This window comes from Xyrauchen texanus, unplaced genomic scaffold, assembly GCF_025860055.1.
Source record: "Xyrauchen texanus isolate HMW12.3.18 unplaced genomic scaffold, RBS_HiC_50CHRs HiC_scaffold_326, whole genome shotgun sequence".
In the NCBI taxonomy this organism is placed as follows: Eukaryota; Metazoa; Chordata; class Actinopteri; order Cypriniformes; family Catostomidae; genus Xyrauchen; species Xyrauchen texanus.
In genome coordinates this window covers 26,436-37,715 of record NW_026266294.1, presented here as the reverse complement: position 1 = coordinate 37,715, position 11,280 = coordinate 26,436, and the positions used below count along the sequence as shown (strand labels likewise).

At 37.8% G+C, this 11,280-nt stretch overlaps 2 protein-coding genes across 3 annotated transcripts; both read right to left on the bottom strand.

The window, feature by feature from the left end:
- Positions 1-1,136: 1,136 nt before the first annotated feature.
- ucp2 (uncoupling protein 2) lies at positions 1,137-3,511 on the bottom strand. Its single transcript, XM_052124785.1, has 7 exons — positions 3,370-3,511; positions 2,764-2,983; positions 2,149-2,362; positions 1,875-2,069; positions 1,697-1,798; positions 1,445-1,625; positions 1,137-1,367 (listed from the first exon to the last, which is right to left on the bottom strand). Exons 2-7 carry the CDS (start codon positions 2,887-2,889, stop codon positions 1,256-1,258), a joined length of 930 nt encoding a protein of 309 aa, XP_051980745.1. The 5' UTR covers positions 2,890-2,983; positions 3,370-3,511; the 3' UTR covers positions 1,137-1,255.
- A 590-nt stretch (positions 3,512-4,101) lies between these two features.
- On the bottom strand, positions 4,102-8,952 carry ucp3 (uncoupling protein 3). 2 transcript variants are annotated; one of them, XM_052124786.1, is made up of 8 exons: positions 8,833-8,952; positions 8,543-8,679; positions 8,218-8,359; positions 7,884-8,091; positions 7,598-7,795; positions 7,413-7,514; positions 7,140-7,320; positions 4,102-7,049 (listed from the first exon to the last, which is right to left on the bottom strand). In XM_052124786.1, exons 3-8 carry the CDS (start codon positions 8,341-8,343, stop codon positions 6,935-6,937), a joined length of 930 nt encoding a protein of 309 aa, XP_051980746.1. In that variant the 5' UTR covers positions 8,344-8,359; positions 8,543-8,679; positions 8,833-8,952; the 3' UTR covers positions 4,102-6,934. The 2 variants fall into 2 exon arrangements, with proteins under 2 accessions (XP_051980746.1, XP_051980747.1); XM_052124787.1 differs by having other exon boundaries at positions 8,778-8,924.
- Positions 8,953-11,280: the final 2,328 nt, after the last annotated feature.

The window sequence follows — 11,280 nt, the reverse complement described above, 5'->3', positions numbered from 1 at the left end:
CCAAAAATGAAAATTCTCTCATTTACTCACCCTCATGCCATCTCAGATGTCTATGACTTTCTTCTGTGTACCGCAAAGATTTTAAGAATATTTCAGTTCTGTAGGGTCATAAAATGCAAGTGAATGGTAGCCAGAACTTTGAAGCTCTGAAAAGCAGATAAAGGCGACATTAAAGTAATCCTTTTGACTCCAGTAGTTTAATCAATGTCATCTGAAGCAATCCTGTCGGTTTGGGGTGAGAACAGATTGTTCTCACCTTTTTCACTATAAATCATGACCACAGTCTCCTTGGCGATCATGATTTCAAGATTGATTACACTTCATATGACACCATATAGCTCTGCATTTGAGTCAAGCACTAGGAAGTGTTATAGAGATTGCAATTGTATGGACCTACAGAGTCAAGATCATCTTTTAAAAATCCTTGTGTTCGGCTAAGAATCAAAGTCATACACATTGCATGAGGGTGAGTAAATTAGAGACTTTAAATTTTTGGGTGAAGTATCCCTTTAATATGTCTTTGATCACTATTTTCTGTCACTGGACAGGCTTTGACTGGTTTCTCCCAAGAAGTTGAGACACTAGATGGCAGGCTTCTCAACATTCCCATTAACAACATTGTACAGTGAGTAAAACAATTTATTTGATTCAATAAACTGCTCAATAAATGCATCATAGCAGCAGGTCTATGGGCTAGCACACCCATCTGAAATGGTGTAAAAGCTGTTTGTCACTTTTACAACATTCTCATAAAGGGATCTTGATTGTTATTGCTGCAATAGAACTGTGTGGTCTTCCAGTTTGTAGGAGCATTATATTTTTCATTTGTTTAACTTTCTGCAACAGCCCTCAGTACACAAAAGTTGTGACTGGGGAGGGAATGCCTCTCATCAACAACCCATCCAGAAGAGGTGACCTGATAATTCGCTTTACTACGCAGTTCCCTGAGAAGCTCTCTGCTGAGAAGAAACGGCTTCTAAAACAGGCACTCTGTTAAGTCATGTCAATTCATTGAATGTCAGTTGTGTAGTGACATTAAACTCATGAACTAAATGTATATTCTCATTAACGCTTGATTTGTAAGAGATTTAAAAAAAAAAAAATGCAAATCCCATATACATAAAAAAAAAATAAAGTCAAGTAAAGTTGTTTAATGGACATGTAAACAAAATCATACATAAAAACTAAAATCAAGTCATACAGAAACCAACAATCAGTACCACATCAGCAAAGCTCAACTAGCTGCATTTGCAGATTAAAGAGTGACCCAGTTTTGGCGAGCGGTCATCAGGGCCCTTTTAAGCTGCTCATAGGTGACAAACATAACCACGTTCCAGGAACCCAGCCTCAGAAAAGATGGCATGAATCTGAAAAGAAAAATGTTGTCAATGAAGAGATGTAAAAATCATAGTCAAACCATAATGGTAAAGCTGTGAGAACTGACCCCTTGTAAAAAGCCTTTGGTCCCTCTTTAGTCAGCATGGCTACGGCACAGTTGAGGGCGCTGCTGTACTGGCCATTGGCGGAGTTCATGTATCTCGTCTTCACAACATCCACAGGAGAAGCAATAATTGTGGTGCAGAAACCAGCCCCAAATGCAGATGTAAAGTGGCAGGGAAGATCATCTGTAGAAAAACAAATGTTGTAAATATTTCTGCTGCAGTTGTAGCCAGAATATTGCAGTGCTTCATTTTACCGGTCATCAGTGATGATTTCAGAAGTGCATCTTTGATGAGGTCATAAGTCACCAGCTCAGTGCAGTTTACAATGGCATTGCGGGTGATGTTTGGGCCAGTTCCTATAAAACAGATTAAATATTCAGAACAAAACTAAAAGGCAAAATGTAAATAGTGCTTCCTTGCAGCTCAGCCTACCTTTCCACAAACCACGAATCCCCTCTTTCTTTGCAATGGTCCGATATGCATCCATAGTGCCATGGTAACGTTTATTGGCCCCAGAGCTGTTCTGAGCCTGAAATCGGACCTTCACCACATCAGTGGGTTGGGCCACAGCAACTGCCATGGCTCCAGTAGTACAGCCTGCCATCAGCCGACTGCCAATCCCTACATCTAATAAAAAGGTAAAACAATGCATTAAATGGTACAGAGCTCAAATACCAAATTGTTTCCAAAGTGTTTGTGAACTTACGATCAGAGCCTTTGGTGTAGAACTGCTTGACAGAATCATAAAGCCCAATGCGTACAGAGGCAAAGCTCATTTGACGCTGCAGTCCCGCAACCAGCCCGCTATAGAGACTGCGTGGCCCCTCAACACGCACCATGGTGCTGATCGTACCAAACACTCCACGATACTTCACTGGACCATGGCAGGTGTTAGCAGGACCTTTGGTCTCCCCTTGAATCTGTACAGAATAAAAAGGTGGATGGGAAAAACTTTACAGAGTCACAGGGGAGGAAGCACCATCTTCAGCTTAAAGCGTCCACAACCATCCTGGATCTCAAAAGGATAAATCACCAAGTCCTGCGCCTGCTTATATGGCTATAGTGTAAAGAGTCAAGAGAAATAGATAAAGTTGACGTCAGTATGTGAGACTTTAAACCCATTCACATGGAAAAAAAATAAATAAATTTTTATATATATGTCTGTTTTTATTGCTGCAAGTTGACCCAGTTTCATAGTTGACCCAATGGTGACGCCAGTCTATTTGTCGTCTCCAAATGGAACTGCTGGCTAAGCTGTGAATTAGATCAAACAAAAAGGTCTGGTCACTCAAACAAGAGAAATTCCATACAACGGACTCACCTGAAGCCGAACTTTTGCAGTGTCCAGTGGAAATGTGAAGAGGTCCGCAATGCAGGCTGCAGTTCCTGCACCAATAAACTTCACAGCGGCCGTGGGGGGTACTTCACTAGCTTTGAATCCAACCATTTTTGTTGTAGCCGGAATCACAGGAATGTAAAAGTTTGAATTGATTCTTGTAAACCAATGAAGTGAACACAAGATAGATGAACTCCACCCCAACCTGAAACATTAGACAGAAAATTATTTCCCTCTGAGGTTATGGTATGCATTTTCAAGACAATGTTCAATAGTAGTGTTTATTGTGCCATTTATAACCATTGTGGGGTGGAAAAAAGCTTGTGCTTTGTGTAAGAGACAACAGAAAAAGAATAAATAGGAACATCATGTTCTCTCTGATATGCAAACAAAGTGATGACGTCACCCTATAGCTAACATCCGCATCCTGACGCGTTGTCTTTGTACCACAAAGAGCTTCAGTAAAGGAAGTGCGGTCAAATAAACTATCGGGAATATTATATAACGCTGACAATGAATTCTAAACCAACGACACTGACCTTTAACAGACAAATAATGGAAGCTTTATGGAAAACAACGCTTTGAACGAACCGTTTTGGATGAGATCTTCTTCGCTCAGGAATCTCCGGCCGGTCAAGATTCTCTAAAAGTATCTCGCTGGTTGAAATGACTTTCAACAAGAATTTCGTTGGCGTTTTCTTCCATAGAGAAACGTTCAGAAACCGTATAATTAAAGAACATACTCCAAAGTCTGCAAAACACAAAAACATTTACATTTTATATTGATTTACAGCTCGGCATCGCTTAAAAAAAAGAAAATAATTTTTCAAATACCTGAGAAAGTCTACTTGTAGTGTGTAATGTTGTACTTACCTTAAATGTTAAAACAAACAAAGTGTCAGTGAATAAAGTTCGTTTACTTGGGGTGGAAAAACAACTTTCTCAGGAAGTTATCGTTGAAAGCCGCATGTGTTTGTCGAGTTCGGAGTGCTGCAGCTGCGCTTTTAAACGCCTCCAGCGTGAACGCGTCATTCAGCGCATAAATTAACGCCTGTTCGGAGACAACCAGTTTCAACAGGTCCATCGTTTCTTTGTTTTCGCTTTCAGTTATTAAGCTAGAAAACTAGCGGACACTGAAAAACTCTGGTAGCATAATAATACAAAATATTGTCTCTTAAAATAACATTCTGTAATAAAGATAAATTACTCAAGCTTGTGAACTGATATAAAAAAAAAAAAAAAAAAACGAGATAGATACGCCTCACACCTTTTATAAATAGTCAATTTTGAACGACAAGGCTGAGCACGAAGAAACATTGTTACATTTATGTTGTTTATAAAAGGAAGACTTTTAAGTCTTCACAGTTCCTTTGAAGGCATAATGCAGATTTCGCTGACTTTTGTATGACAAATTGCTTGCTATGTTCCTCATTTGTAAGTCGCTTTGGATAATAATATATGAGGTATAAGATTTGGTATTTATATTTTATCTAGCTTACTTATATTTTACATACTGTATAAAAGATACAGGTACAAGAACAGAAAGCATTCTCATCACAAGGGATAGTTCACCCAAAAATAAAAATTCTCACATAATTTCCTCACTTACTCACTTACAAAATTGTTTTAAGAATATCTTAGCTCTGTTGGTCCTCATAATGCAAGTGAATGTTGGCCAGAACTTTGAAGCTCCAAAAAGTATAAAGGCAGCATAAAAGCAATCCATAAGACTCAGGTGGTTAAATATACATATTCAGAAGAGATATAAGCGTGGGTGTGAAACATACATTTTCAAGTCCTTTTTTTCTAAGAAGAATGTGAAAGTGGAGATTGATAGTAAAAAGGGCATAAATATTGATCTGTCTCTCACCCACACTTTTCATATAGCTTCTGACGACATAGATTTAAGCACTGGAGTCATATGAATTACATTTATGCTGTCTTTATGTGCTTTTAGAGCGTCACAGTTCTGGCCACCATTCACTTAAATTAAATGAACCTACAGAGATGAAATATTCTTCAAAACAACCTTGTTTGTGTTCAGCAGAAGTAAGAAAGTCATTAACAGCTGTGAAGGCATGAGGGTGAGTAATTGATGAGAGAATTTCATTTTTGGGTGAACTATTTCTTTAACCTGGTTATCTGGACTTACTCTGCATACTTAAACTGCCAGAAGTTTGGTCACACAGAGCTGCTGTTATTTAGGTTTCACAGATATGTGTTAAAATAGAGCTGTCTTGGAAAATGTAAAGCCTCAAAGAAAAACAAAGTTTAGTAATTGTGTTTGTTAAGACATGTCTGCAAACCACATGGTGACATGTGCTTCGTTAACTGCACACAGTACTTATATTGGGCTCATATATCAGAATCAGAATGAGCTTTATTGCCAAGTGTGCTCACGTACACAAGGAATTTTTTGGTGATAGGAGAAATAAGCATGCACACAGAACATTACAGTTAGACACAGAATATAAAATAAGGTAAGAGTATAAACAGACATACAAAAAAATAGGACATATAACATAGAATGCCGTTATAATATAAGTGACTCTCGGGTCAGTCAGCATCTTCAATTACAGAGGCAGTGTCCAAAACACAAGGTAGCTGCTTGTCAGTAAATGTGTTTTAGACCAGCTTCCAAAATACCTTGGTGGCATCCTATACCTCTATAGTGACCATGATTTTGAACAGCCAGTGAAGTTACTGTTATTCTACCAAAGTCCCTTTCAAGGCAAGCCAGTCCACTTGCTACCAGGCAGCTAGCTATTTTTTATGGATACAAGTGGCATAAAGGTACAGCTCCTACCTACTTCAATGTGAAAAGACATAAATCTCCAAATCAGTTGGTCAAGATTACACTCAAATAACATATTTAAAATCAGCAGTAAATTCTGACAACAAAAGTATAATAAATTGTGCTTCTTTGCTCAGATCATGCAAAAAAAAAAAAAATGCTATTTTACAGGCTGGTCCAGTTAATGCGCAGGGATGCACGTTCTCGAGTTGAATGACAGGCAATGTTTGTATCTAAAAAGTGATTAGCTCTTTTACCTGTAAGGCAGGACTTCCTTTTCTTCATCTGCCTTATTGGGCATTTTTAATTTCTCCTATTCATTTTAATACAAATGCTCCATCTTGGCCTAAATAGGTTTTGTTTCTAAATATTATTTAATCAGTTTCCTGCTTACAATCTACCTGTCAAATTGGTACATTGTTAGGAGCAGATCAAGACATCTGTCACTAAATACATGAGATTGAAGCTAATGATAAAGACATTTCAGCAAATTGAAGTACCGGCCAGAATAATACTCTTTCGATAATGATATCTGTAAAAGAGACACATCATAGTGTTCTTGAAACATGAGAGTGCTATTTTTCATTCACGATTCACTGATTTGCATTTGCCTTCTTATGGTTTACTCTACACATGCATTTCCTCTATTCCTCCAGCTGTGAATCTCACAGCTCTGTTGTAATGACGATTTTGTTTGTGTGGCTTCAGAGGTCATAACACTAGATTGAAGCCACCCTGATCCTTTGTTAAATACAAACCATTTCTATTTGTAAATGAGGAGTGTTTTCCCCCTGGGTTCTCAGGCTCTTTGCTGTTTTGATCATTGATAAAACCCGATTAAATAACCCTTGGGTCAAAGGGAGTGAATTGTTAATGATGCAGATGTGGCCACAATAGATCTAAATGTGTTTTGTGTGTCCCATACCTTTTATCTTTTAGTAACGGAAATTGACATATCTTAAAAAAAGTTTTATTTGTTCATTCATAGTATAAATACAGACAATTCTTCATTTAATAATGGACCCAGTTTTCATGACAATTTAAAAGTATATAAAAACAATGGACATGTATCCTCATGTAACTCTTATCACACCCCTCTCAGTGTCCTAAAACACTGAAACTAAGACAAAATGTGCGCAATTTGCTTAATCATCCACATATTTGGCAACTGTTTTTTCATGTGTGACAAGCTTGACCTTTGGCCTTAAAAAGAGGATGATATGTCACAACTACAGCCTTTCTTTGAGATAAGACTTAACCTGGTAACCCAGGGAGTCATCTATTCTTATTACAGAGAGAATTGCACCCTCTGTTTAATCACATTTAAAAGGATCTGACAACAAAATGTCCCAAAGTCTGCATTCAGAATGGTGATTCCCATGAGTTCTGCATTCTAGTCATCAATCTCTTGATTTGTTCATAAGAGACAAACATCACAATGTTCCAAGATCCCAGCCGAAGGAAAGAGGGCACAAAGCTGTTGGGGAAGGTGAAAATGGCACAGCTATGGTACTGGAAGTGTCTTATTGCTCCATGTAAATAACAGAACTCAAGAGTATACTCTTACCCCTTATAAAAAGCTGCTGGTCCCTCTTTGGTCACCATAGTGAGAGCACAGTTAAGTGCACTGCTATACTGGCCTGCAGATGAGTTCATGAAGCGGGTTTTTACCACGTCTATCGGAGATGCCACAATCGTTGTGCAGAAACCAGCACCAAATGCAGCGGTAAAGTGGCAGGGTAAGTTATCTAGAAAGTGAAAACAAACATAAAAAACATCAGCAAATGTTTTGCAGAGAAACCATGGTGATAGCATAGGGTTTATTGCACAGCCCCCATACCTGTCATGAGATCATATTTCAGAATGAGTTCCTTGATAATGTCATAAGTGACCAACTCTGCACAGTTCACAATTGCATTCCTTGTGATGTTTGGCATACAGCCTAGAATTGGAAAACATGAAAGTTTACTGCCAACAGACCCCATCTACTTTAAATTGCATGTTTACGGCATTTGTCTAACTCACCTTTCCAGAGCCCACGAACACCCTCATCACGGGCGATAGTTCGATATGCATCCATTGTGCCATTATATCTCTTTATTCCATCTGCCTGACGCACTTGAGCTTGGAAACGTACTTTTACAACATCTGTAGGCTGTGCCAAAGCTACAGCCATGGCACCGGTGGTGGAGCCTGCCAGCAGGCGAGTTACAATTCCTGCATCTGGAAAGTGAAGACCAGAATGTTAGCATCAGTCTTTTTTTTCCACAATCATTTCTGTCTCCATTCATCTAAACAGTCTGATACGCACTCTCAGATCCTCTGGTGTAGAATTGTTTCATGGAGTCATAAAGACCAATACGAACAGATGCAAAGCTCATCTGTCGTTGCAGTCCTGCAACCAGACCGTTGTACAAACTCCTTGCGCCCTCTGTTCGCACCATAGTGGTTATGGTGCCAAACACTCCGCGATATTTCACTGCTGCCAATTCTGAGGTGGCTTTTGACTCTCCCTGGATCTGAAATGAGATGATAAACTGCTGAAAGCCACAACAGAAACAGCACTGACCTAATCAGACACTTAATGTCCATTGATTCAAACTCTTTAGACTCATTGATTTCTTAAGATCTTCACGGGTTCTCACCTGAAGCCTCACTTTGGCTGTGTCCAGGGGAAAAGTAACTAAGTCAGCAAAACATCCTGCCGTTCCAGCTCCGAAAAACTTGACCATGGTGGTTGGTGGCAAGTCGCTGGGTTTGATTCCAACCATTTTCTGTGCTTTGATTCTGACGAGATAAACAGCAGAAAAAGATCATTTTACTTTATTTGCTATAGCTCCTCATGGTTCACCAGCTGACAGGGAATAAGAGAGAACCAAAACAACAGGGGCTGAGATTCATCATCTTAAATTCGTGTAACATTTTTTGGAAAACAAACAAATCTAAATGATCTTTTCAGCTTCACTTTACCTCAGCAGACTGCTGATTCCAGATCAAGTCTCTTCCAAAGGGATAACACTTTTGTATTTTGTTTTAAATGTTTTAAAAGCTTTGGCCATACATTTGTTTAGCTCAGTGTCCCAAAGCAGCATACCAGCAGCACAACACTATAGGAAAAATACCTTGAGTCATGAACTTGTTTTGACAGATAAAGCATGATTATAAACTCACAATCTCTCTCATTACTATAGCACTGGGTTCTTACTTGAAAAATATGGAAATAATCAGACAATATTGTGAAAAGTAGTTTGCTTGCCAACCTTGCTGTGATATGAAATTGTTAATCCAAATTCTATCAAAAGAAAGTGAAAAAAAATTTCCCATTCAGAGGTTAATCCACAGAGTGTGTTGTTCCACCGTATACTGATGCGGTCGGTCTGTCAAACTCTGAATTTATAGGTTTGTGTGCCGGTTGCAGCCGGTCTTGTATGTTGCTTTCATCACACATAGTTCTATTTTTAACTTAACTGTGTGGCGGGAGATCCAGTACACTTCTTCTCATAGTTGTTACTGATAGGGTTGTTATCTATCCTCCATAGCAAATAATACAAATATCAGGATTTTGGGCCCTGCTGGATACATTATTTTATTCTATTAATTGACCTTAGAAATACTCAAACCAGCCCATCTTGCACCAATAATTTAATACACTGATATACTGTAAATAATAAATATAAGAACTCTACTATATTTATATTTTATGAATGTTTTTATTTTATTGTATTTTTGTTCATTGTTTTTATTGCATTTGTATTTATTATTGTTGTTTTGTTATTCATTGTTATTTTGTTATTCATTCATTGTTATTAATTGTTTATTTCTTGTTACTATGAACACAAAAATAGATGTTCATAAACACACATGTGCTGGGACACAGTCATGTGTTTCTGCAGTGCGTGTCACCTTTTCCCCAGTTCCCAGAACATGCATGGAAGATGCCAGTGGGGGGTATTTTGCACTGTAATTAAAGGATCTTATTGGCTGATAAGTGTGCCAGGGGCTATATGTTTGTCATATCAAAGAGGGGGCTTGTCACTTTGATCTAAGGGTTAGCGTTTAGGTAATAAAGAAGGCAGTGGTCAGTGATTCAAATATGTTGACATCCCTTTTTAAAAATGATTGAAAGTTTATGGAAAATACAATGGGTTTTCCATCCAACATCTTGTCTTTGCTGGATAAAGAAAACCAGCACCTTACATAAATACTGCAGAAATGATTAATATGTCCATGCCAAAAACACACACAAAAAAAAACAAAAAACAATAGCCTATGTACTATGTACGCTGTTCCTCCCTAAACTTATAAAGGTTGTATAATACTTTACAGGGAACGCCACTCTTTACAGCCAATCTGTGCATGCCTCTGTATGGGAGTGCATGTGAGACATCTGAACACCATTAATCAAGAACCTCTGTAGTCCAGATCAATCTGGTTTAGGTCTAGACTAATGGGAGGCCCTGGGTGAGTGAGGGTACATGCTGCCCTCAAGCAACCCTGAATATAAACTGGATCTTTAGAGTTGAATAAAGAAAAAGAAAAAAAGGAGAAATACAATTTTGTATAAAGAAAAATTAGTCATTAAGAAGGCCATTAAGAACAGGGGGTAATTGTCATGAAAATATGACAATGCAAAAATGTCACAATTAAAAAATTATTGGTAACACTTTACAATAACGTTCCATTTGTTTACATTAGTTAACATGTACTATCAACAAAAAATACTTTTTCACCATTAATTAGTTTTGGTTAATGTTAATTTCAACATATAGTAATACAATATTTTTTTAAATCAAACATTGTACTCTGAACTAACATGAACTAAGACTGTACAATTGTATTTTCTATTAACTAAATTTAACAAAGATTAAAAATGCTGTAAAAATAAATATACAGTTTACTGTTATTTCATGATACCTAATGCATTAACTAAAGGTAGCATATTGTAAAGTGTTACCTAATTTTTTTATTTATTTGATTTATTATTTGGGGGGTGAGATCTGGATATTTCTTCATGAGATTCACCCCTTAAGACAATTACTTTGACGTAACTTGCAGTACTGTTATCTAAAGAAAACAAAGATGATAAGACTGTACTGCTACTGTTTGCTACCAGCATGCCCTCCCAACGTAAGGTCTGTTTAGTTTGAATGAAAGACCAATGAGCTCCCAGAATGGATTTACATCAAGATTTGTACCATTGCAAAGAGTGATCGATGAGGTTTAATGTCACTTATTACAACCTTGGTGCAGTTTCAAGGTTTATAATGTATGTGTTTGCATTGTTACTATAGTCTGTAAACTTGATGCCCTACCTTTGTTGTCTGCATCTTTCTAGAACCAGTTTCTTTAATGTACCCTATAATCTTTCAGCTTCTGGAAGAGGTAAACAACCCCTCTGTCCCACCAGTCACACACACACATGAACACACATACCTGAAACTGGATACATCCACGGCTGACGCAGACACTAACTCGTGTCTACCATAGACAGCAGCAGCTGAGACCTGCATTACGTATGACAAAATTTGTCCTCTGAAAAGCACAGCCACATCTATAAATAATGAAGAAAAGGTCATAGGCCACATTTAATCTATGGTAAACAATTTTTTGTCTTATCTAAACTACATAGGTGGTCATGCAGCATCATAGTGGCCCAAAAATATATTTGGACACTTAAAACACACTTAACAATGTATGTATTTAAAAAT